Source organism: Nuphar pumila, chromosome 11 (genome assembly GCF_984573655.1).
Source record: "Nuphar pumila chromosome 11, dmNupPumi1.hap1.1, whole genome shotgun sequence".
Lineage (NCBI taxonomy): Eukaryota > Viridiplantae > Streptophyta > Magnoliopsida > Nymphaeales > Nymphaeaceae > Nuphar > Nuphar pumila.
In genome coordinates, this window is record NC_143259.1 from 102,225,557 (window position 1) to 102,253,469 (window position 27,913).

Genomic DNA, 27,913 nt, shown 5'->3' on the forward strand with positions numbered 1-27,913 from the left:
AGAGAATACAAGGAGAGAAAAAGAAAAGATGAAGAAACTTGATGGCACACTCTCCGAAGCAACGAACTGACGTTCCTCGGATCTTCACGATCCACCACGCAATCTTCAAGAACACAATACAATGATAAAGCACCAAGGCTTTGATACCATGTAATGAAATGAAAACTACACAATAAGGTGCCTCTTATGAGCTTACAATCATACAAAGAGAGAACAAACAAAGACCACTTATGGGTCAATACTAAGCACAAGCACAATAGCCTCTTATGGGCTTGGAATACGACATAAAAATATAAGATTTTATATATTCAAATGTGCTTGAGATCAAGCATACATAATAAAGGGAGAGACACCCTTTATATAGACAAAGGAGACTGCTGTTGCGATGCTCCCATCGCCCATCGGCTATAAATATAGTTGTTGGGAGCTCCCAACAACTATAATGCTCAATGACTATTAAGCCCTTACAAGGAAAATAAAAGACAGAAATAAAGAAAATAAAAATAAGAACATACAAAGGACTAAAGTGCCCCTAATGGACATGGTCTATTCATGGACTGAAAGACCAAAATAGCTCTAATGGGTATAACCTATTACAATGACAGAAAATATATATATATTATATACATATTTATATGTATATATATATATATGTATAAATCCTAATATATACAATTTAACACGAGCCTGACCCGATTAGTTATCAAGTAGGGCCCGACCTGATGTCCACCCGTACTTGTGAAAAGAGTTGGGCCCTCTTAATCTAAGCCTCGGTCTCCGTAATTGGCTTGAAATTGATTGTAACCTGAATACAAATTTCGAGCAAGAAGTAACTGATGAAGATATGCTGTCATCCCCATGAAAAAGTCCACTGTTGTAGCTCGGTTGATAGCTTTGGAAGTCTGAACCAGAGTTACCGGAAACTTCTTAGGTAGGTGGGAAACACGCTCCCTGGAAACTCACTTTGGAAGCGCAGTACTCCTCGCTTTCGAAACTTCATGAGAATCTCGATTACCCCACGCTTCTTTTATGCTTCCCAAATGCATGGTCTATGCTTTCTATATGTTTTCTCAAATTTCTTTCCATGTTTTCATGTATTTTCTCTCACACTTCCACTCACTTCCCATGTACTTTCTCTAAATTGGTAACCATCATTGTTAGATTTTAACAAAAATTTAACTCTTTTACTAAAAAAATATGAAATATAAGGACAATGATTTATTTTAGTTTTTATTTGTTTCTTGTTCATTTCCTATTCCGTTACCATATTGCTTCATTTTTTATTCCTATTTTGCTTTCAAATTGATATTTTGCTTCCCGCTTCCTAGAAATTTTAAAATGCTTTGCTTCTTGCTTCCGCTTCCCATATCGTTTCCCGCTTCCGCTTCCTAGTTTGACAACCTTGTTCTGAACCATAATGGGATATAATATGGTTTTTAGTTTCCATTACACCTGGTTGACTATCAAAGTGCATCCAACAACCTTCTTAACACTCTTTTCCATGATGTGCTTCATATCTACTTCCTTCTTGACATTGATGAAGAACAAATGGCAGATTGGAAACTTAATATTTAAATTTCTTACCATAGATCACATAAATGAAGGAACAACTTCAAGTTAATATTTAAACTTAATATTTAAATCTCTTATGTTTAGAACCTCCTTCAAGTCTCACAAGCATCATCCATTGTAGCGGTTGAACCATTTGCTGGTAATGATCCTTAGGAAGGAACAACTTCGGTCCGCCATCTATTAGTTTTTGTTCCAAATCCGATTGCTTCTTTAGTTGGGCTCCAAATCAAATCTAATGTACTTTTATCTTCAGTCACTAAGAGAAAACTGACCTCATCATTTGATTGTGCAATACTAGCTTCTTCTGTGGTGTCATTCTCTTTCTGAACTTTACTATTATCTTTCTGCTGCTTGTTTTATCTTCAGTCACTAAGAGAAAACTGACCTCATCATCTGATTGTGCAATACTAGCTTCTGCAGTGGTGTCATTCTTTTTCTGAACTTTACTATTATCTTTCTGCTGCTTGTTTTTCAACTTAAAACATTCATACTTGATGTGCTCCTTGTGGCAATAGTTAGAGGTCAAGTTCTTATGTTTTGACTTGGATCATGACTTATGTTTGCTCTCTCTCTTTAGTCCTTCCCCTAGCAACCAAGCCCATTGAATGATCTTCACTTTCATTAACTGTTAACTCTTTATCAATTTTGTCTTTGTTCATAAGCTTGGTCTTAACCTCATCTATTGTGAGGGATTCCCTTCTGTAACTCACGGTACTTCTAAATTTCTTATATGAGAAAGGCAAAGAACACAATCACAAAAGGGCTTGATCCTCCTCATCAATCTTAACATCAATATTTTTCAACTCCATGTTAATAGAACTAAATTTATTGATGTGAGATTTAATGGCCATACCTTTAAACATGCAAATCATATACAATCGTTGCTTTAAGACCAAATGATTTGCGAGGCATTTTATCAAATATAACTCCGCTAACTTCTCCCAAGGAACAACAACCGTCTTCTTCATAAGAACCTCTTGGAGAACATCATTCGTTAAACAAAGCTAAATAGCGCTTAGGGCTTTGTCATCCAACTAGTTCCAATCATCATTGGTCATGGTGGGACTCTTCTTTCGCCTTTCGAAACAACGCCTTCTTTAAACCGGTTAGAATCAGAATAACAAGCATCCTCACTTGCCACAAATTGAAGTTCATGACACTATCTAACTTCTTAATATCATACTTCATTATCGACATTGTGGATGCCCCAATGTGTAATACAACTCTGAAACCAGTTTGTTATGCAAACCACAACCAAATACGAAGCAAACTACAAGATAGAGAGAAGAACGAAAACAAGAGAAGACACAAAATTTATGTGGTTCAACACTCAGGCCTATGTCCACAGGCGAAACGAGGAGCAAAATTCACTAGCAAGATGTGAGAAAATACAAAGGTGAGATACAAAGCTCTCAAAACCCTAATCCTCAGTACACTCGAAACTCATGCCCAACTCTCAAAAGGAGGCGACTATACATATATGACAAAGTACATAAAACCCTAGTCAGTACAAAGGGAAAATTATGAAATTGGACAGGTCCATACTGTGGGAACTCTGCCCGGCACCCCAAATGATTTGTGGTGGGCTCCGATCTTAGACTAATTGTAATATCGTGTATTTTCCATGATTTTTAAAATTGAAAAATATAATTTTTAAATTTTATATTTATTTAAAATTGATAAAATCATGGGAAAATAATTAACATATAGGTGGCGTCAGTTGGGTCTTTACATGGCCCAGAGCCCTCTGCCATAAGCTATTTGAGTTAGTTATAATTTGAGAAAATTTTCATTTTTAACCTTTAAATTCCAGCGAAAATCAAGTTAAACCGAAATCAGATTACGGTTGGCCCAAAAAATGCATTTTTAAAAAATGAGGAGCCTCTATTTTGAAACTTTTTCTGGATTGGATTGGATCCGCTTCGCTTGATCTAAGTTAATATAGATCTGGACCCAGTCTAGGATCTATATTGACTAGGATCTCGTCCAAGTAAGATCCATGTAGATTTGAATCTTGGATCTAGATCCGAAATCCATCCATAGCCATTTTAAAACTTTAAAATAAACTTTTAAATTAAAGATAGGATGAGGTAGAGTTCTACCTGGGGCAGAACTCTACCCCCATAAAGAGTCTTTCAGAGGGGGCGCCACCCTCTGGAATATTCTTTAAAATATTAATTAAAATAAAATAATTAAATAAAATAATAAAAAGAAAGGTATCTAGAAGAGGTAGAGTTCTACCTTCGGTAGAACTCTACTCTCTAAAGAGAGCTCTAGAGGGGACATCACCCCTATCTAGAAACAACTTAAAAAAAACAAAACATAATATAAAAGGGGTTATGATCTCTCTCTCTCTAGAATTCATATTCTAGAGAGAGAGAGAGAGAGAGAGAAATCGTGAAAAATTGTGTGAGGGCTTAGAGAAGAAAAAAAAGAAAGAAAGAAAGAAAGAAAGAAAGAAAGAAAGAAAAGAAGAAAAATAGTTTTTTTTTCAAATCATCCATCTATTTTCTATCTTTTTACGATCTTCGATTCAAGGTACGAGTTCCTCTCTAATTTCTCACGGGAAGGAATTGGTATAATCTGATTTAGGCATAGGTCTAGAGGGGAAAATCTAAATCTAAAAGCGATATATATAAAGAAATATATTGTCGATTATATATATATATATATATTTAATGTTTTTTTTATGATTGATGATTTTCCCTTGTGCATCGAAATCTGATAATATGCATGTCGATACATATATGCTGATTTTCTTGGCCCTACATCTAAAGATATGCATATAGTTTCAGGCCTGTCGATTTAATATTCATGCATCCGATTATGTAATGGTTGTTTTCAGATTTGTCGATTTTCTCATGTTCATGCAAATCTGAATATATATATATATATATATATATATATATATATATATATATATATATATATATATATATATATATATATATATATGTGTGTGTGTGTGTGTGTGTGTGTGTGTGTGTGTGTGTGTGTGTGTGTGTGTGTATTCCAGGCTTGTTGATTCTTATAAATCTGAATATGTTTTGTGATTTAGATTTATAGATCGTGCATATGAATATTTTTATTTATGATTTAGGTGTGTCGAACATGCATATGAATTTATATTATGGTTCAGATTTGTTAAATTTCTTTTTGCTCATGCATATATATATATATGTTCAGGTTTGTTATTTTTTTTAGATATGTACGCATCTGAATATGTTTTACTGTTTCAAACTTAACAAGTTGCATACACAAGAATCTAAAAATATATTTTCGGTTCAGATCTGCCGAGTACATGTACATGTAGTTTTGATTCAGATCTGCCGAGCACATATTCATATAGTTTTGATCTAGATCTGTCGAGCGCATGTACATGTAGTTTTGATTCAGATCTGCTGATCACATGTAGTTTTGATTCAGATTTGTCGAGTACATTTACATATTGTTTTGGTTCAGATTTGTTGAGTTCATGCTCATTATTTTGATTCACATCTGTCTAATTACATGTCTAAGCATCAAATTATTTTGTCTTGATTCAGATTTAGTCGAATCACATGCTCATGCATCTGCATCTCATGTATATGTGTAGCCAATATGCTGTACATGTTGTACACATGACTTCTTTTGGTATGGCTGACCCATGTACATGGATTAGTATGGTACAGGTCTGGCCGACCCATGTACATGATTAAGATCATGTATATGGACCAGCCATCAGGCTGTATATATGATTGTTTTGGTCTGGCCGACCCATGTATATGATTATGATCATGTACATGGATCAACTAGAATGTTGAATACGGGTTGTTTCAGTTCTGGTCGACTCATATACATGTTTACGATCATGTACATGGATCAGCCAACATGTTGTTAACACGTATTTTTCAGCTTTGCCGAACCATGTACATGATTTTGATAATGTACATGGATCAACCTGAGCTATTGGATTGATTATCGGACCAACAGAGGTGAAATTTCTGCATAGTTGATTTGAGTACATGAAATTGGTCATGTACATGTTAAAGATTGATATATGTATTCTTTTTGAGATGATACATAAACCTGATCTTGATTTGACCAATTTGCAATTATGGATATCATACGCATTAACCAGAAAATGAATTGATGTTTGCATGACTATGATCATATGCATGTTTGGTTGTTTATGCATGAAATTGATCATGAATGGTGTGTTCCTCTAGCATCTATTTGCATGCGTATGTGCTTGGCTTAATGTGCATTCATATTTTGTGTATTTTAAATGTGCATTTTGAATATGTTTGGAAACCGTGTGTGTGTTACATGTTCACCGAAATTTTGCAAGTTTGCATAAATCACTTTTGAGATGTGTTGGTGGTTAGATGTGAACTACTGCAGGCCATAAAGGTCAGGAGCATGTGTTGTTCCAACTGTTGTTGATTTTATTTATTCATGCAAAATTTATTTCTAGAAATTATTGGTTTTTCAAATTTAATTACACTATTAAATTGTGAGGGCTAGAGCCCCGAAGTTGTTTTTGCATGTTGATTTGCAAAATGACTATTATGTAAAGAACTTGAAAATTTATTTGAAATGGTAAAAGATACCACATAATGTAATTAATCTCTTTCTTGATGTCCCTTCTATAGTGTTGGAATCTTGGATGCTAGTCATGGGGGACCGTGAGGATACTAAAACTTTGTGTGTGATTGTGCCTCTAAACTCGATATGGTAGTTCACCTTCTGGCCACAGTTTTAGGGAGATTTCAACCACTTTGATTGGGGGTGTTGTTGTTGACTCAGTTGTAGTTATTGGTATACCACGAAAGTAGCGTCAATGAATGTTGATTTTCCTGATATCCCGGCATTAGATGTTGATGTTTAATGTTCTGATGGATGATGTTGATTCCTGATATCAGTTGAGGAATACAAGTGAAACCTAATAATAAAATACAAATTGTGTGTTAAGCTATAACTGAAAACCTAACTTGAATTTTGAGAATTTATGCCCGTTTTGAGTATCTGGGGGTTTAAAAAGAAGTGAAAATTAAATTTGTGTGCATTTAAATAGGGACATGCATGCAAAAACAAGTCTAATAAATAACTTAATAAGTTATTTATGCATGTGCATTAAATCATGCATATTTTACTGTTCAACATTAGTTCATGCATTCATGCTTATTTGATTTTGCATGATGTTTGTTTCTGCATGATATTTGGTTGAATGCTTGAATGATAAAGTAATTGTGGTAAGTTATTGATTCTGATATTCCTCAGAAATTTATGCATAAATTGGTTCATGCTATTTTCTTTACTGTTTAAATTTTTAGAGGAATTCGTACGAGGACTTCTGTTCTTCTCCGTTTTCTTAAAACTGTTTTACAGGCTCGAATGCTCAGTGATGTCTCAGATTGGCTAGCTAGAGGCTACGAGAGTTGTGACTGGTTTCTAGGTTCTAACAGGATGGCTCGAGTGATATAGATGACTTTTGTATCTTAGACTATTTGATAGTTTGATTAAATTAATAAAGTTTGATTTATTCTTTTGTTGATTTAATGCATGATATGATTTATGGTTTGGTATATTAAATCTGTGATGCCCTAGATCCTTGGGTGAGTTTCCATAATTGTTTTTAAAAATTCCACTATTTTTATGAGGGTCAGTTGGGGTCATTACACTAATGGTCCGAACCCGTCACTCCCACTACAAACCCCATCGAAAATCCCCATTGTACGATCAAAATATTTCAGATCCGATCATTGATCAGAATACTACCACAACCCCATTGAAAATTCCCATTGTACGATCACCGAAAGATTTCAGATCGGGTAATGGATCAGAACATGCCCAAAATTCAAGACACTCAACAGTTTGCATTACATGCATGTTGACACACTACTACTTAATGTGTTAAACTTTTATGAAGACACTCCGACACTTGAGATTTTCACCTATTGTATGTCCACTCAGTTGGTTGAAGTGTAAAATTTTTCATATTTATTGACATTATAATATAAATATTATTTATATTTTTTTCTCTTTATAGCCATCTCCTGCAATACTTGGACAAAAAAGGGTCTTGGTTTGACTTTTACAAAAGAGCTAGTGTAACAAAATGAAGTATGTTACAACTTTAGCAGATTATATGTAAGATGTTATCTAATGCTAGAACTCTTTTTCGTAAATAGTTTTTCTTCATATAAGTTGCAATTTATTTTTTCTTGAATCAACACTTCTAATGCATTGTTTGATTCTAAGGTTTGTGTTTAGTATCTTACCATCATCATATGTGGCACATGTGCATCCTATTGCTTTCCACTTTTCATTGTATTAAAGAATCATTTATTTATTTTTAAAAATTTCATACTACAGTTATAGTTTTAAACTGGATTACAAGAATTAAGATATGTTGCATCATAACTATTTATATTACATTTTGACTTATAATTTATTCCTTTCATCTGTTTAAAATCATTGTTTGATTTAGATGACCTTCTGGTACATTGTAAGCTGTCAATCTGTATGTGTATCTTCAGCTAGTGTCTCATGCTTTCTTGCCTTAATAGTGTCGAGGTGGGCAATCAAGTGAAAGGAGTTTTTCTGTTTTCATTCATGAAGATGGGTCAGTTTTTTTTTCTTCCTCTCTCTCTCTCTCTCTCTCTCTCTTTTGTCCATTAATGTTATAGACTAGTCCTCAACCATCTAATTTTTGTTTTTCCTTGTTGTACAGATCTTTGGCAACCTGGTCATGCTTTAGAGCTAAATGTGGTTGGAGAGGTCATGTTCGAGTAAGCACATTTATAGATTTCAAAGTTCAAACAGTGTCATGTCATCCGTTTTCCTGTCTTTCTGAATTTGTTTATTCAACCACATGTAGTGAGTTGATCTTTTTTGTAGTTTCCCATGCTTGTGTTTTTTATTTACAGGCTTCTACAAGCTTGAGCCATGATGGTGAGCTGCCACTCAAAGCAAAGCAGAATAGGGTATTCACAAAAGAGAGCCTTGGTCTAGAATCACCTGGTGATGAGGTTGGTTTGCTATTGGCAATGCATTCTATAATAAAGAGAGTGAAACTGCTGTCTATTCTTTGAGAAGCCTTATTTTATATGGGCATTGTTGTTGACAAAGGATATCTTTTTCCATTTCATGTATATTTTATATATGCTTATTTTCTGTATCTCTTTTGTATTAGGCTCTTGTATTACCAGTAACAAATGGAAGAATTCCACAAATAACCATCCTATTTTTCTGTTCTCTTCGTTCTTCTCTTTTTCATTGCTTCTTTCCTTTCCTGTTTTTGGCATAGTACCATGTCTTTAGCCAGCTTCCTGCAATCAAATTGGATGCATTATTAGGCTGAGCCTGATACTATCCCTTACTCATGAGGTCCTAAACTGAAGGTTCTATTATTAGTGGTGATTGATAGCATTCATCGGAACATGCCAAATGAGTTCTTTCAAAAGCACTATTAGTCTGGGAGTTGAAAGATCGGGCTTCTGGAAAAGATTTGCTCCTCCTGGTTTTCTCGATATGATCATATAAAGTTGGTGGATTAACTATTCAGGGTAGAGACACTGAAAAGAAAGTGAAGGTGCCTTCACTATGAGTGTGTTGTACAGAGTGTACCATGTCAGCATGCTTTTATTGTAATAGGAGAATTTCAAGTAGTCCACCCTAATGAATCTGCTGAGTAGCTGCATGTCTCCTTAACTACATGATTGATGTCTTCTGGAGGGTTAACCCTACAAACAAATTTTCAGAAGTGTTGTTAATTCCTGTTAATCAGGGGCAAATGTACGCCCATTCTGTTTTCCTGTTAGGTCAATGGGGACCTGTGACCTCTGCCAAGGGATTGGAGCTTTGCTCTCACGTTTATTTAGGGCAAAGTGTGTTCTCAGGTCAGCCTCTGAAGCCATACAACTGGACACATGCATGTGGTTTATGATCCCATTCATCATATTTTCTACAGCTGCCCTTTCATAAACTGGCTCTTCTGATTAGCGTGGTCAGTGAAGAGAAATTCTTGGACTTGTTAAGGATTGTGGATCTCTCTTACCTAGCAAGATCGCATGAAGAGAAAGAGTTGGGCCAGAATTGGGATCTGGTGGCTTCAGTCAGCCTGGTGGTACATGTGGCTGGAAAGAACACATGTCAAGAAGGTTATTTTCTCTGTGAGTGCTATAAAATCAAATTCAGAGGGTCATTGAGGATCTGGCCTCTATTGCTTAGCCTGATGTTGATGTTGGCTGGATTGGGATTACCTGTGTGGGATCCTTTTGATTTCGTTCTTTTTCCCTCTTTGTTTACCACATATCACCTTCTCTCTTTCCTCCTTTGAACTCTTTCTTTGTTTCTTATGTTATTGTCAATGCATCAAATTTTTTATTGCCTCAAAATGAAAAAACACCTGAAGAGGGTTATACATTATAAATCTAAAAGTCTAAGCTACAGTTTTATAGGAACGAGATTGGTTGTTTTGATTATTTTGTCAACATAGGTATGATAAACTTCTTCCATTCGGTTATAAACCTTCCTAGATAGAACCTATTTAGGAAAAGCTAATTATGGATGAAGGCGAGAAGGAAGGTGTTCACTGGCCTATGCAACAATCCTATTGGATCATGGTGAATCTGGGTGGGGACTGGGGAGAACATGGACCTTTTGTATCTGCAGGCTGACGTTTCTTTATCAAATGATTGTTCACAGCGGATATTGTCAGAGAACCAAAACAGACTAAAAAATGAAAACATAATCTGTTTTCAAGGGTTACAGTTGGAGAAAAAAAATGTTTATTTCTCAAGATAGATACAAGGAAATACTTAGGCCCTTTGTTTGGATGGTAGGATTCTTGAGAGGGGAAAACCACAAAAAGATTGTTTGTTCCTTGAGGCAGATATAAGGAAATGCTTAGGCTCTTTGCATGGACCTTGTTGGCAGGATTCATGGGAGGGGAAGATCGTCAAAGTGTGGAGTTTTCTTTCATCTTCAAAAGCCTGAGAAAAATCTGGTCTGATATTTCCTAATTTCAGATTTGTTGCAATCAGGTTTTTTTCATTATTGGGCTTGATCGTGAAGAAGGCATGCCTGCTTTCATGAGTTTGGAACCAGTATAGATTGTTGGTGGAACCCGTTTAGTGAGTCAATGGAAGTCAAACATAGAATAGAAGCTGGATTTAAACTGATTGGCTCCAATACAAATTAAATTATTGGCTATCCTAACTGTGATTTGGACAAAATATTTCTTTTGAGTGAGTGACAAACTATATTGATTCTATATACTTGGAGGCCGATCTATGTCACATAAGTGCGGGTGCGGTTGTGGATGTGGGTGCAAAGGGTGCAACACAACATTTAAAAAAAAAATTAAGTAGGTGGGTTCTAATATATATACACACACACACACGAGTAATGTGTAGGTTCCAGACCATTTATGTCTCAGACCATCACAGGCCCCTTTAAAAAATCTACTTGCATGTGTTTATCATTATTCAATAAGAACCATGATTTAGATCCTTTCAATTTAACAAGAATTCTCAATTTTTAGTTAATCAAGTTCTTGGTGTAATATGATCTGTTGATCTTTTTGTTAAGCTAAAAACACATCTAAACATGAAAAATGTTTAAACTAATGCATGCTTTCTACTAAATAAAGCATAGAGACCACATCTACAGGTATAAATTAAGTAAAAAATACATGAAAACATGCTTTTTAAAGTAGGGGACGGACTAGAAGATAAATGGTCTGGAACTTATGTATTACTCTATCTATACATATATTGTGTTTGTGCGTGCAAAATTGCAAATACATATTTAAGTATATACTATATATAAAACTGGACTTGGTCAGGGTTAACTGAGACAAGTTTTGGACGGAATGAACCCTGGTGCGGTTGACCACACCTGACATTGCAGAAGCCATGTCCAAGTGTCGCAGCTGTGCGACACAGGTGCGTTGACCTTTTAAAATGTGACATGGGTGCATTGACCTTTTAGAAGAATCCGTATTACACAAAGGCAAATTAATATATTAGAAACATTGAGCATGTGCATTACTTTCATGTCAAGATTGCAGTTCCCATCAAGTTTTTACCTGCACATAGAATTGAAGTTGACATTGGTGATGGTTTTGATGGAACACGAATTGGATCTGGATCTCGATCCAAATCTAGTATAAGTCCACACTTGAACCCATGTCTAGATGTGTGTTACAAGAAAACTGTTTTTCCCTATTGTTCAAGGGTCCTTTTCTTGCATTAGTTATGTAACCCCTCCAAGAGGGTACTCTTGTAATTTGGCCATGATATTCATTATAAATACATCAATGAAGGGGCGTCCAGCCCAAAGTTACCGGAAGCGCCTAGCTTAGTGGGGAAGCGCTCTTCCCCGAAGCGCATTTCAGAAGCGCGACGTTTCGCGCTTCCGAAATGCGCTGGGAAGCGCCAAATTTTTTTGGGAAGCGCGTTTCCCTTTTATAAGAAACACACTTCTCATTTATAGGAAACGCACTTCCCCCTCACTTCCCCCGCACTTTCCCCCCTTTTTCATTTTTTTGTATTTTTATTTTTATTTTTTTTCTCTTTTTTCGCTTCCCCTCGCTTCCTCCCCACTTCCCAGGTCTCTTTCGGTTCGCTTCCTAGGTCGCTTCTTAAGTCACTTCCGAGACGATTCTTGATTCGATTTTAATTCGTCCCACGCTTCTTGCTTCCTAAAATTTTGAAAGTGCCTCACTTTCCGCTCCCGCTTCCTCGGCTGGCAACCATGGTCCAGCCTCATCACAATATAGCGGCAGGTTTTGGATTCTAGATATTATCTTCTACCTTCTCTTAAATATTATCTTGGTATCAAGACACGTTTGCTCCTAAACTTTTCTTTTAATCCTTATCTCTTATGCTTCTTTTCCTCTCTATCTGTTGTTTTCTCTTTTTGCACCATATCTAAGTTGCAGATCTAAAACCGGATCTGACCATAAATGAGATATTAAATCAAATCTAATAAACTTGTTTTGCTCTAAATCAAAGCTAAATCTCTCTCTTTTCTCTTTATCAAGAATCATGAAAGAAAACTCAAGAGGAACTCAAAAGAGATGAAGAAGATGAATATCGCAATCCATTCAAGAATGACAGAATACAATCCTCTAAAAAGGAACAACTACTTTGTTACACTACAAGACAAATTTTGTTGACCTCACTACTTAAGATAGTAGTATAAAAATACCCCTATAAATTAAACTATATACACTTATGTGGGGTAACACATGACAACATGAAAACTATATTACATTCTAACCTATGTCACATGGGTGCGGGTGCGGGGATGCAACACTTCCAAAAAACCCGGGTGCGGCAAAAAAATAAAAATAAAATATATATATATATATATATATATATATATATATATTGCTGGTGTGTTTGTTTGAAGACTTGTTACCCACATTCTGCTTGTTGTGTACTTTGGCGCAACGGGACAAAATTGATGAACCGAAAGGATTGGCAATCTGATCGACCCAGCCTGCTGTGTTCTGCTGACTGTCATGATTCAATCATGTCTGAAACTCCCTGGTCTTCACGAAAAAATTATAAGCGAAAGGTTTGATGTGGTTTGTTGGAGAGAGAGTCTTCACGAGGCCTACGGCTCCATCGCCACTGCCACGCCACTGCCTAGGGTTCTTCAAATTTCATTTTATATACAGTTGCACACATATCTCCAGTCTGGACTCTGGATGACAACTAAAAGAAATTTATTGGATTTGACATGTGGAAAAGAGAGGTCTACACCAGGCTACGGCTAGAGCACCCATCTCGTCAGGAGAAAAGTGAATACTAATAGCCACCAAGGCTACCACCACCATTATCATTTATTATGGAGAGAGAAAATCCTTGACGAAGAAAGATCTGGATGGTTGAAGAATAAAGACTTCAAAAGGCTCTTGAATTTTGGTTTTAATTTTTGAGGAAGATGGATCATCATTTCCAAGTTAACAGTATGTTTTCCTTCATTGTTTGGAGGCAGGAATAGCATGGGATGCCAACAAAGCTCGTCAGATGTTGTGGACACAAGTGCCCCCTTTATAAAACAAGAGCAACAACAACAAGCAGGCATCGACTGTTCCGTCCTTTCATTCTCTCATCACTACCTGCAAGGATCCAGCAAGGGGTGGGGAGAGGTGAAGAATCTGGAAGTCCTCGTCAGGGAATAGGCAACTCTAAAGAGACCGAAGCTATCAAGGCCAAAATCAAAATCAAAATCCAGCAAGGGGCGGGTCCCGTTGCGCGGTCAACTATCAACAAATTCTTTTTTTAAATTCCGCAGCCCATTTCACAGGGCAAACTTTAAAAAAAAAATCAAAAAATTGGATCAAAATGACCCTGGGTGCGGTCAACGCACCCAGGGTCGGGTTGACCGCACCCAGTGCCGTACCCGCACGCGCACCCGCATCGTGTCGATGCGGGTGCGACACCTGTCTGGCCGAATCCCTGTGACATAGATTCTAACCTATGTCACATGGGTGCGGGTGCAGGTGCGACACGGGTGCGGCTCAATTTCAAAAAATTTGGACATGGGGACACGGGTGCGGCTCAATTTCAAAAAATTTGGACATGGGGACACGGGTATATGTATATATATTTAAAAAAATATATCTATATATATATATTTAAAAAAATATATCTATATATATATATATTTAAAAAAATATATCTATATATATATATATATATTTAAAAAAAATATATCTAAGACCAAGACTGTACTGAGCACAGTCTGGTAAAGACTGTACTGAGCACAGTCTTGGTAAAGGCTGTGCAAGTGTGCAGAGCACAGTCTTGGTAAAGATTGTGCTCAACACAGTCTGTGTAAAGACAGTCTTTACGACTATGCAGAGCACAGTCTTTGGTAAAGACTATGCTCAGCACAGTCTGGTAAAGACAGTCTTGGTAAAGACTATGCAGAGCACAGTCTGGTGAAGACTGTGCTCAACACAGTCTGGGTTTTAAAAGTATATATATTTTTAAAAAAATATATAAAAGATAATTTTTTTAGTTTTTATACATTTTTTGTCCTAAAAAATGGACAAAAATAGACTCGGTCAAAGTTGACCGAGTCCAAAAAGTGGACAGACTCGGCCTCGACTCGTTGACCGTGTCCGACTCGGCGTTGACCGAGTCCGAAGCCGCACCCGTGTCCGCACCCGTGTCGGGGCGTGTCGACTCGGGTGCGGCGCCTCCTTAGCCGAGTCCGTGTGACATAGATTCTAACACTCCCCCTCAAACTTGAGATGATGCTAATGGATGTTAAGATACTTTGTACATGTATATATATACTTATATATGTTGTTCTATGATATATATGTATAATATATATATATATATATATAATGTATGTATATTATATATATAGTTGTTTATGTAAATGTAATAGGTAATACCCTATAGGGGTATTTTGGTCTTCTCACATATTGTAGTAAATTTTTTTAAAATTTTTGTTGTCTTTTTTTCTCTTTTTTTTGGGGTTAGGTTTTGTGTCAAGGGCATTGTCTTGTTTCTTGCTTGAACCCTATTAGGTCATGGACTGTGAGAGTGCTCTCATTTCATTACAACGGAATCATTCCAAGTTTGGAAAGAAATGTCTTAAAATGAGAAGGTGAAAGACTCTTGGTAAACACATCAACAACTTGCTCTTTAGTTCCCACATGCGAAAGAGATATTATTCCATCTTCATGGGCACATTTGGTGAAATGACAACAATTTCTATGTGCTTTATCCTCACATGAAATTTAGGATTTTTTGCAAATTGAATGACAATCATGTTGTCACAATAGAGAGGAGTCTTCTCATGAATGTCTACACCAAGATCCTTTAATAAAACCACATGATCCATTTAAGTTTTGCTGTCACCTGTGCCATGGCTCTATATTCGGCCTCTATACTAGACAATGCTACTCTGTTGTTTCTTGCTCGTCCATGAAATTAGTGAACTTTCAAGAAACACACAAAATCCCAATGTAGATAATTTATCTCTGGTGGATCCTCCAAAATCAGCATCACAATATGCTCTAAAGATCACATAAAATAGAAGAGAAGAACATTTCATAATGCATTGAATCTCCAGCATACCTAATTATCCATAGTACTGCAGCTAGATGTACTGAACTTGGTGCACTCATAAACTGACTAACAACATGCATAACACATGAAATATCAGGTATGGTGATGGTTAAGTAAATCAAGCTTCCAACCAATTGTTTATACAAAGTAGGAACTTCCAATGCTTCCCCATTCAATGTTCTTAGTTTTGCATTTGCTTCCTTAGGGGAATCCAATCTTTTTTCATCTTCAGCTCTGTCACATAGACACGACATATTGGCAGCCATACCCGTGTTGACACGGCTCAACACAAATGCCCGTATCGAACGCAGCACGGGTACGTGCTGGTCCGAGTCGGGTCGGGTTCAAACCTAACCCAACCAAACTTTTTTTTTTGTTTCTTGATCAAAAGACAAGGAGGAGGAAGAAGAAGAAGAAGAAAAAGGAAGAGCAAGAGGTTGAGGAAGAAGAAGAAGAAAAGGAAGAGGAGGAGGAAGAAAAATTAGAAGGAAGAAGAAGAAAAAAAGAAAAGAAAGATGAGCAAGACTAGAAACCCTCTCCTTCCAACCCTCGGCAAAGAGGGAGAGAGAGAGTGGAAACTAGAGAGAGAGAGTGAGAATCAAAGAGAGACCGAGAGGGAGAGTGTGTGAGAAACCCTGAGAGAGAAATAGCAAAAATGAGAAAGAGAGAAAGAGAACGAGGGTGAGAGTGTGAGAAACCCAGAGAGAGCAAAAGAGAGAGAGAGAGAACCTACCTCCGCTCCTCTTCCTTTTTTTCTTCTTCTCGCTGAAATGAAAGGGCAAGAGAGAGCGAGAGAGATAGAAAAGGGCTAAAGGCTATGCCCTTCCCCTTTTATATGGTAAGTTTGGATATGGATCTTAATATAGATCCATATCCAAACCCTCTCTTTCTTAATATATATATATATATATATATACACAACAGTGTTCCTGTACCCTCAATTTTTGAAATTACCGTGTCTTACCCTCCGGACCCGTACCCATGTGACATAGATCTTCAACAAGCCTTGCTTTTGATACTAGCTCTATTATGCTAGGCCAAATAAATTCTATGCCTTGTGTAACGACCCCAACTGACCCTCGTAAAAATAGTGTTTTTTTAAACAATTATAGAAACTCACCGATGGATCCGGGCCCTCATAGATTTAATATACAAATCCACAAGCCAAACCGTCCATTGAACCAAATGAAGAAATAATTCAACTTTATTAATTGAATAAAATGTCAAATAGTCTGGACAAAAAAAAATCGTCTATCTTAGTAGAGCTACTCTGTCAGAAACCCAAAACCAGTTACAAGGCTCGCAGTCTCCAGCCAGCTAGTCAGGACATCACTGAGCATCCGAGCCTGAAAAATAGTTTTAAGAAAACAGGTAAGAACTAAAGTCTTTTGTACAAATTCCTCTAAAAATCCAAATAGTAAAGAAATAACATAAACCAATTTCATGCATAAATTTCAGAGGAATATCACAATTAACAACTTACCACAATCAACTTACCATTAAAGCATTTAAACAATATCATGCATAATCAAATATTATGCAAAGTCAAATATGCACAATGCATGAACTAATGCCGAACAGTAAAGATGCATGAACAACTTATTAAGTTATTTATCAGAGTTGCTTTTGCATGCATATCTCTATTAAATGCACGCAAATTTAGTTTTCACTTTTCTTTAAACTCGTGGATACTCAAAACGGGCACAAATTTTCGAAGTCCAAGTTAGGTTCCCAATTGTAGCTTAACACATAATTTGTATTTTATTACTCGATTCCACACTTGTTCTTCGATCGATATTTAGAATCCTCACTTTCATCGGAACATTAGGAATCTTCACATAATGCCGAGACATCAATGAAAATCCTCAACCATTGACACCACTTTTTTGGTATACCAAAACTACAACTGAGTCAACAATACCACTCCTAGGCAAAGTAGCTAAAATCTTTCTAAAACTGTGGCTGAGAGGTGAACCACCGTATCAAGTTCAAGGGCATAATCACAGACGAAGTTTTAGTATCCTCATGGTCCCCCATGACCGCCATCTAAGATTCCCACACTGTGTAAGGGACATCAAGAAAGAGATTAATTACACTGTTGGGTCTTTTTTATCTTTTAAATAATTTCTTTAAACAAGAACCGTTTTGCAAATCAACATGCAAAAACCAAATTTGGGCTCTAGCCCGCACAATTTAAAATGCAATTAATTTTGGAAAACCATTAAATTTTCAGAAATAAATTTTATAATGCATAAATAAAATCAAGTGGAGCAACACATGCTCCTAGCCTATACAACCCGTAGTGGTTTTCATCTGACCACCAACATATTTCGAAAGTGATTTATGCACCTTTGCAAACTTTCAGTGAACGTGCAATACACTCATTGTTTCAAAACATGTTCACAATGCACATTTAAACACATAAAATGAATGCACATTAAGCTAAACACATACGCATGTGAATAGATGCTTGCAGAACACATTATTATGATCAATTTCGTGCATAAACAACCAAACATGCATATGATCATATTTGTGCAATCAAATAAATTTCAGATTCATGCGTATGATATGCACACCTGCATATCAATTCAAACTCATATTTATGTATCACTTCAGAAAGAAGGAATACATCAATCTCAAAATGTGTACATAATCAAATTCATGTACTAAATCGACTATCCAGAAGTTTCTTAACGATCCAACAACTAGTACTTTCCTTATACATGATCAAATACGTATACATGGGTCGACCAATGCTGAAAGATACATATTTCCAGCGTACTGGCTGATCTATGTACATGATCATAATCATATACATGGGTCGGTCAAACCATAAGGAACCATGTGTACAACATGCTGGTTGCACTCGTATATGAGTACAAAAACAATATAACTGTATCCTATAATTCTATGAACATATAATTTGATTAACATGAATTGAAATATCATATTCGAATGCATGAGCATGCAGTTGGACAAGTCTAAATCACCATGAAACATGTAATCAAATATATAAGCTTACAGCCAAAATGAATGTGAACCTGTACTTGGCAAATCTGATTAGATTTACATACTCATGAATCTCGACAAATCTGATCAGATTTACATACTCATAAAACTCAGCAAATTTGATCAGATTTACATACCATGAAACTCGACAAATCTGATCAGGTTTGCATGAAACTTGGAAAATCTAATTAGATTTGCACACATGTGAAACTCGACAAATCTGCTCTGAAATTGGTGTGCCCAAAACTTCATAGATCTGGTCAGATCTGCACATATGTAACTTGGTAGATCTGATCAAATCTGCATGCACAAATTCGGCAGGTCTAGACCAGATCTGCATAGTTATGCTACTCGGCAAATCTGTCAACCTGTGCTCTCGATAGATCTGTCTAGATCTGTCGACATGTGAAAACATGGCAGATCAATAAGCACGAGATTTCCAACAAATCTGAAATACATTAAAATTTTCAGAAACAATCAACAACAACAACTACGCCTTCATCCCAAAACAATTGGGGTCGGCGATGTGAACCAAAAAAGAAAATCATTCTGGGTCTTCCACATGAATCCTTCTCCTCCAATCATTTCTATCCAATGCCATGTCCTCGGTGAGGTTCAAAGCATTCATATCCTTTCCTATCATCTCCATCCATGTCTTCCTAGGCCTACCCCGACCTCTTTTAACTAATATATTTTCCCATTTCTCCATCCTTCTAACTGGAGCATCATTAGGCCACGACCTGGAGGCTTGCTTTAAGCCATACAAAGCTCTGCTCAATTTGTATACATATTCTTTTGGGTCTCCCTCTGCATAGCCTTGAGGTTGCTCCATGTAGACCTCTTCCTTTAAATTCCCGCGAAGGAATGCATTTTTAACATCAAGCTGACTAAGAGTCCACCAATGTTCAATGGCCAGGCCAAGAATAATACGAATGGTTCCCATTTTCACTACTAGGCTAAATGTCTCATCATAATCTTGACCCTATTCTTGAGTGAAACCTTTGGCAACAAGACGTGCCTTGTATCGTTCAATGCTACCATCAGGTTTATATTTAATCTTATATACCCATTTTGAACTAACAACATTTTTATCTGGGGGACGACCAACTATCTCCCATGTTTGACACTCATGAAGTGCCTCAATTTCTTCATTCATTGCTTCAATCCATTTGTTGGATTGAATAGCTTGACGAAATCCAAGTAGTTCCTCGTGTTTTTCAATCTTGGATAGAAAAATCTGAAAATCCATAGAGAAGTTATCATAACTCACCCATTTCTCAATAGGGTGCCTTATCCTGCCTGATCTTCTTGGTCCCTCTCTGTTACTAGACAATGCTACCTGTTCTTCAGTAGGTACATCAGTTTGTTCTCTGGGCCTTCTGGTATAGACATTTCCTCTATATCTCTGACATTCTGTTTCTGATGTCTCATCTGAAACTATCTCATCGTTTATGCTTCTAGGAGCCAAAGTAGTATGTTCTGCAGCATGTGAGATGAGTTCAGTACTTAGCCATGGATCATACCAATTGACAGATGCGTCAATATGTTCATAATCATGATCTGCTTTATTTTTCATAAAACTATTTTCATCAAAAATAACATTTTTGGAGATTCTGATCTTCTTGTTGGCAGGGTCATAGCACCTGTATCCCTTGTGTTCATCTGCATAACCTACAAATTGACATATAGAAGCTTTGTCCTGAAATTTGGTTCTCACAGATTTATCAACATGTACATAACACATGAAGCCAAAAACTCGTAACTCATAATGTACTCCAAAGAGAACATAATAAGGAGACTGGTTCTCAAGAATAGGCATATGAAGACGATTTATCACATGAGTGGCAGTATGAAAAGCTTCTGTTCAAAGACTAATGGACACGTTAGAGCCATGCATCATGCTCCTTGCACTCTCCACAATATGTCTATGTTTACGTTCATCAACTCCATTTTGCTGTGGAGTGTATGGGCAAGAAACTCTACGATGTATCCCATTATCTTGAAGAAAATCTAAAAATTCTTTGGAGGAATACTCACCACCCCCATCACATTGGAGAATTTGAATATTTTGAGAGAATTGGGTATTAACGCAGGCATGAAAATGACGAAAGATAAGGGAAACCTTTGATTTGTGTTTCATAAAGAATATCCAGGTAAAGAGAGAAAAGTTGTCAATAAAAGATACATAATATTTACTTCCAGAAGAAGAAGGATTGGGGTCTGGGCCCCAAACATCAAAACATATTATCTCAAAAGGCATGAAGGCTCTTTTATTTATTTGATGAAAAGGAAGTACATGACTTTTGTAAACCTGACAACTGGAACACATCTTATTCTTCAACGAAGGTGGAACAGACTCTGGATGAAATCCATTGGACACTAATTTTTCAATAAAGACTTGACTACAATGACCAAGACGAGAATGCCAAATTTCTGACTTATTACATTGAGATATACTTAAAACACTTCTAGAGACGTGATCGGAGTTGGAAGGCTTCAGAACATTGGAGGCTGGATCTTCATTAAAGATATATATGTTTCCCCGTCGCTCTCCTTTAGCGAACGTCTTCTTCGTTTGAAGATCCTTGACAAAGACAAAAGTAGGAGTAAATTCAACAGATGAATTGGTAGAATCAACAAGCTTGGAAACAAAGACTATATTTTTCTTTATATTTGGTGCATGCACAACATTAGATAAAGGAATGGATAAAGATTCGGACAAAGGAATGAAGACGTTGCCTACGTTTGAGATAGAGTGGTGAGTTCCATCTCCAGTTACAATATTAGATTTTCCAAAATAAGGGATCAAGGTAGAGAACTTACCTGCATTGCCAGTGACATGAGCAGCTGCCCCAGAGTCGACATACCATATTCCATCATCATTCTGCTTCAGGTTCAAGTTAGCCATAACTGACAAGAGAAGATCCTTAGCATCATCACTGACACGAAAGGTACCCGCAGATCCTGATGTAACAACATTTCTATTGTTTTGTATTCTATTGCGATTTTGAGGATTCTGAGGATTGAACCAGCAATTGGCTTTGATGTGGCCACGTTTGTTGCACTGGTAACATGTGGGAACATTCCTTGTCAGACTGGGAGTGACATTTGGTGTAGGTAGCAACCCACGTCCACTCTGGATTTGTACTCCCCTACCTATGTTGCCACGCCCTCCTCGTGTACGATCAGCAGTCATCCCGGTGGCAAGGACATCATGCATAGATGATTGCCCTGTTGAAGCATCAGAAATGCTTTTCAAGGACATCTCATACTGGAACAGTTTAGCACGCAAATCTTCAAAACTAGGTAACATAGGCAAGCACAGTAAGGAAGTCACAAGGACATGATACTCTGATCCCAAGGCATTCAGGGTCTGCTGCACTTTTTCTTTATCGGACACTGGATATCCAACAATGGCTAGTTGATCTGTGATGCTTTTGACTTGATTTAAGAACTCAATAATAGTCATTGTCCCTTTTTTTAAAAGCTGAAATTCGCGTTTGAGAAACAACACCTTAGCCTCTGATATTTGAGCATAAGTCTGAGCTAGATTCTCCCACAATTCTTTAGCTGTACAATCATCAGGAATAGAAACTAGTACTTCTTGTGTTAGTGTCGAAGTAATGTACGCGACGAGAGCTTGATCGCGCTTCATCCAAGTAACAAAAGTAGGATCACGAACAATGTTTGGTAAGTTTCCATCTTCTTTTGCTTCTTGTGGAATAAATTTTGGAGGCATTGGAGTAGAGCCATCCAAGTGGCCTAAAAGATCTTGGCTTCGGATGAAAGGAGTGATTTGACGTTTCTGGGTCAAATAATTATTGGTATTCAATTTTTCAGAAACCAGTTGTCCAAGAAAATTGGAGGAAAGCCCCGAGTTGATTGAATTGTCCATTTGCAAACTTATGATAGAGAACAGTTTTGTGGCAGGGCCCGACACACAAAGGAGATTATGTCACTAGTCACGACAGAGTAATGGAGAATCAAGAAAGAGGAAAGCAACTTTACGTCAGCAAATCTGCGTAGGGTTCAGATCTGACTCAATCAATGAGAAATGCTAACATTGATAGATAACAGTGGATAAAAGAAAAGGAATGTAAAGACTCGGTTGCTGCGTGCTTGAGCAAATTTGTATAGGGTTCAGATCTGACTCAATCAATGAGTAATGAAAATGAGGAGACTCGTATGAGAAAATAACGTGATACAGATGATGTTCACGTGACCAGGACAGGTTACGTGAAATAAAACCAAAGGACTCGTATGGAGAAAGAAGATGTGAAAACAGGGAAAAACACGACTGACGTGAACAGGAGGTGTTCACGTGACCAGAGCTGAGTTGCGTGGACCAAAGCAAAATTAAAAATAAAAATAAAAATAAAAGGGACTTGTGTGACCAGACTTTACCAGGTGTCACATGAGATGAGGAATCAAAACTGTTCCAGGGCAGCTTTATTCAGATGAGACAAGAAGAATAAAGGAGTAAAACCTGACAAGAAGAAAGAGGGTGCAACTTTATTCAGATGAGACGAGAAATAAAGGAGTAAAACCTGATGGCTAGAAGACAAGGGTGCAACTTTATTCAGATGAGACAAACTTGATGGCTAGAAAACCAAGACAACAATGCAGCTTTATTCAGTCAGCAGCCTTTGCGTGAGACAAAATGGAAGACAAGAAGTTGGGGAACACAGCTTTGACGAGAAAGGGAACACAACTTTTCTCGGTTCCGATGAAGGCCCTTTTTATTCCCAGAGGGGTCGATGCTCTGATACCATGAGAAAACTGCTGCAAGGATTGAGAAATGAGAAGAGAAAGAGAAGAAAGATAACTCGGGTACCTGTTAAGAATCGACAGCCGCTCTAATCTCAATTGGCTGCATTAAAACATTGTTAAGTTTAATAGGGTTACAACTTCTTTTGCATGGACAAAACTGCCCTGCATTAGTAATACAAAATACATAAATATACACGTGATATGGATCCTTCAATGGATCCATATCCGATCCATATTCTAATACTTTATACCTCTCTATACTTCCATTTGCCTTATGCTTCACTTCGTACACATATTTACATCCTACTTCATTCTAATCAATTGCTTTCAACAATATCCCAAGTATCATAGTAGTGTACGACACTTATTTCTTCATTTGTTGCTTCAAGCTTTCAACCCATCTATAATCTTTACTTGCCCTAACCCCCCCACCAAACATGATTTTGTTCAAGTTTTTTTTTTACTTGGACAGAAATGGACTCGGTCATAGTTGATCGAGTCTATTTATGGACATCTATAACCCTGAGTATTTGTTGACCGCACATTCTTATGCTAGCTGCACCTGGTGTTGCACCCACGTTGCGTCGATGCTGGTGCAGCGACCCTAAAGAGTTCGTGTGAGGTTCTCGGGTATCTTCTATTGCTCTTATTGGGACATTATTAAGAATCATGTTTGTAATGATGTCTCGAAGTTTTTCAAGGTAAGATGCTGTAATGAAACAAGGTACAATGAAACAATAATGAAACAAACACAATGCCAACAAAGGGATTTAATAAACTCACTTAAAGGTTGGTCACTAATGGACCAAATACAATCTCAAAAGAGATAAAAATAGCAAACAACGCAAGAGGCATACACGCCTATAAGATGAGAAAAAACTCTAGAGAAAACCTTCAAATGCTTCTAAGAGCATTGAGGAATAACAAGGGAGTGAGGCTCTATTTATAAAGCCTCACTACAGCACATGGGAGGCAGTCCAGCTCTTTGCACTGCCTTCCAACAGTCATATTATGACTGTTGGGCAGGTTATTTATTACAATGCTAAATTACATTTCAGTCCCTAGTGGACTGTACTATATGATAAAAGACAGAAATACCCTTAGCGGGTATTTGAATACAATTTTATTTTTAACAGATCAATAATGTTTCCATTGTGTTGATTCATAAGAAGATGAAGGCATCTCTGCTAACCAATTATCAGCCAATTATTTCGCTTGATTTTATCTACAAAATTATCACTAAAATTGTGGTTATCCTGTTTGTGTTGCTAAGACAAGAGCTGGTCTAATGCCTCAGTTGCCTTTGCCTTTGCTCTGTTCTTTATACCTCCCAAACTATCTTCTTCTTCCTCTTCTTTAATCATCATTACAATCATTTTATGAACAACAATATATTTCTCATCATGATCATCATAATCACCTTCACCACCTCCAGCATTGCTATCACAATCATCCTTTTCTTCTCTCCTTTTAGTCTCACACTTCTTTCTCTTAATCATCAATGCCATCATAGTTAGTCTTCTTCTCAGCTTCACTTGTCCAGAAAATGTTTTGAGATGAGTTGAAAAAGGAAGGGTGGACTTTGGTTGGGGGGGTGTAACACCCCCAAAATTTTAACCTTAATTATTGTTCAAATGCTGAAATTTCGAGACCAATTTTTTTTGACATGTATAAGTAAATCAAATCTTATAATGTAGAAATGATTTTAAAAAACGGTTAAGACTTTGGGAGGTGTTACACTAAAAATAAATAGCAATCAATTCAAAATGTGCGGGATATACACATTTCAAACCATGTACAATATAAAACTGAAATATGAAGAGTTTTAATTTAATTTCAAATCAGAGTATAAAAGCAATAGTTCAGTCTCTACATGATCAAGTACTTAAAACAAAAAGATCATGTCATGATCGCAAGGTAAGAGTGGACCCTCGAGGATGCAGCTCGACCAGTCCTTTGCTCCAACTACTCATTATACTTTACCTGCATTACATATCTCCCATAAAACAGGGTCAAACTCACTAAAGTCTGGTAAAGCATCCCAAACTCAAACATAAAGAAAACATATCAAGCATTTAAAGTTAAAGACATGATATATTATTCATCAATCGTCAAGTGATAGACAAGGGAACAATGTCCTATGAGTCATTTATTTCAAGCATTCGAGCATAAAGCATTTAAAAACATTTTATCACTTAATATCCTATTCAACCTTAACTCATATAATAAAGCATAATCTATATGCATTCAAGTTATACAAGTCATCACATATATATATACAACAACAACTACGCCTTCATCCCAAAACAATTGGGGTCAACGATATGAACCAAAAAAGAAAATCATTCTGGGTCTTCCACATGAATCCTTCTCCTCCAATCATTTCTATCCAATGCCATGTCCTCGGTGAGGTTCAAAGCATTCATATCCTTTCCTATCATCTCCATTCAAGTCTTCTTAGGCCTACCCCGACCTTTTTTAACTAATATATTTTTCCCATTTCTCCATCCTTCTAACTGGAGCATCATTAGGCCTTCGCCGAATATGTCCAAACTACCATAAACAATTCTCTCTCATCTTATTTTCAATGGATGCAACACCTACCTTCTTACGTATCTCCTCGTTTCGAATCTTATCTTTTATTGTATTTCCACGCATCCATCTAATCATGCACATCTCAACTACACATTTTTTGAATATGATGTCTCTTGGCAGCCCAACATTTCGTACCATATAGTAAAGCGGGCCTAATTGTCGTCCTATAAAACTTTTTCTTCAACCACAATGACATTCTACGATCGCACGACACTCCAATTGCACTTTTCCATTTCATCCACCCAACCTTTATCCTATGATTTACATCTCCATCAATTTCTCCATACTTTTGAATTATAGATCCCAAATATTTGAAACAGTCATCCACCGGTATTTCTTGCTCACCAAGCTTCACTACACTCCCATCACTACTTCGTTGCTTACTAAACCGACATTCCATATATTCTGTCTTACTCTTACTCAACTTAAAACCTCTTGCTTCCAATGTCGGTCTCCATAATTCTAACTTAGCATTAACCCCAACTCTAGACTCATCAATCAAAACAATATCATCAACAAACAACATACACCACGACACATTTTTTTGAACTGATCTCGTAAGCTCATCCATCACTATAGCATATAGGAAAGGGCTTAATGCAGATCCTTGATGTAACCCAACCGTTATAGGAAAATTGGTTGTCATCCCTCCACAAGTGCGGACATTGGTTACTACTCCTTCATACATATTATACTAATGTACTTGAGAAAAACACCTTTCTTCATCATTGTCCACCAGAGAACGTCCGTAGTTACTCTATCGTATGCCTTCTCCAAATCAATAAAAACCATATGCAAATCTTTGTTCCTCTCTCTATTTCTCTCAATAAGTTGTCTAAGAAGATGTATAGCTTCCATAGTTGATCTTCCAGTCATAAAACCAAATTGATTCTCCGATATCATGACAACCTTCCTCAACCTAGACTCAATCACCCTCTCCCAAAGTTTCATAGTATGACTCATGAGTTTTATACCACGATAGTTTGTGCAATCTTATATATCACCCTTATTCTTATATAGAGGCACCAAAGTACTCTTCCTCCACTCATTAGGCATCTTATTTGTTCGCCAAATCTTGTTAAAAAGATTTGTCAACCATTCTAAACCTTTCTCTCCCAAGCATTTCCAAGCCTCGATAGGTATACCATCTGGGCCAACTGCCCTTCTTGATTTCATTTTCTTCAAAGCCTCTGCAATTTCTTTCTTTTGAATCTTGCGCATGAAGTCACAATTCATCTCATGAAAATGAATGGAGAAGTCTCCAAGATCCTGAGCATGACTTCCATTAAATAGCTTATCAAAATAATCTTTCCATCTCTCCTTAATCTCCTCATCTTTGACTAAAACCCTTTGCGTTTCATCTTTGATATATCGAACCATACCCAGATACCTCGATTTCCTATCTCTCATCTTTGCAAGCCTATAAATATCCTTTTCGCCCTCTTTGGTATCCAACTTGTCATAAACCTCCTTATATACCTTATCCCTCGCGTTTCGAATTACTTTTTTAGCTTCCTTCTTTGCTATCATATATTTCTCCAAATTCTCGTTATCACGACTCTTACTTAGATTTCTATAACACTCTTTTAACTTTAATAGCTAATTTGACATCCTCGTTCCACCATGATGTATCCTTACCTAGCGGTGCACCGCCTTTAGACTCACCCAATACCTCCTCAGCCACCTTTCTCATGCCACCCGCTATCTTATTCCACATTGATTCTGAATCCTCCTCGAGACACTCATCAACTTCCTTAACTACCTGCTCTACAAACATTCCTTGTTTAGCTCCTTTCAGTGCCCACCACTTAATTCTATGATCTATCTTATGTCTATCTCTTTTGTGGCATTTTCTAATTCAAAGATCTAAAATTAAG

At 36.9% G+C, this 27,913-nt stretch overlaps 1 protein-coding gene across 3 annotated transcripts in view; it reads left to right on the forward strand.

The window, feature by feature from the left end:
- LOC149822635 (primase-helicase Twinkle, chloroplastic/mitochondrial-like) overlaps positions 1–27,913 on the forward strand; it is a 106,220-nt gene that overhangs the window by 17,280 nt on the left and 61,027 nt on the right. For all 3 annotated transcript variants that reach the window (XM_089979934.1, XM_089979935.1, XM_089979936.1), the window contains exons 3-5: positions 8,124–8,179; positions 8,288–8,345; positions 8,484–8,585. In XM_089979934.1, the coding sequence (XP_089836060.1) occupies positions 8,124–8,179; positions 8,288–8,345; positions 8,484–8,585 (216 nt within the window). The remainder of the gene's footprint in view (positions 1–8,123; positions 8,180–8,287; positions 8,346–8,483; positions 8,586–27,913) is intronic.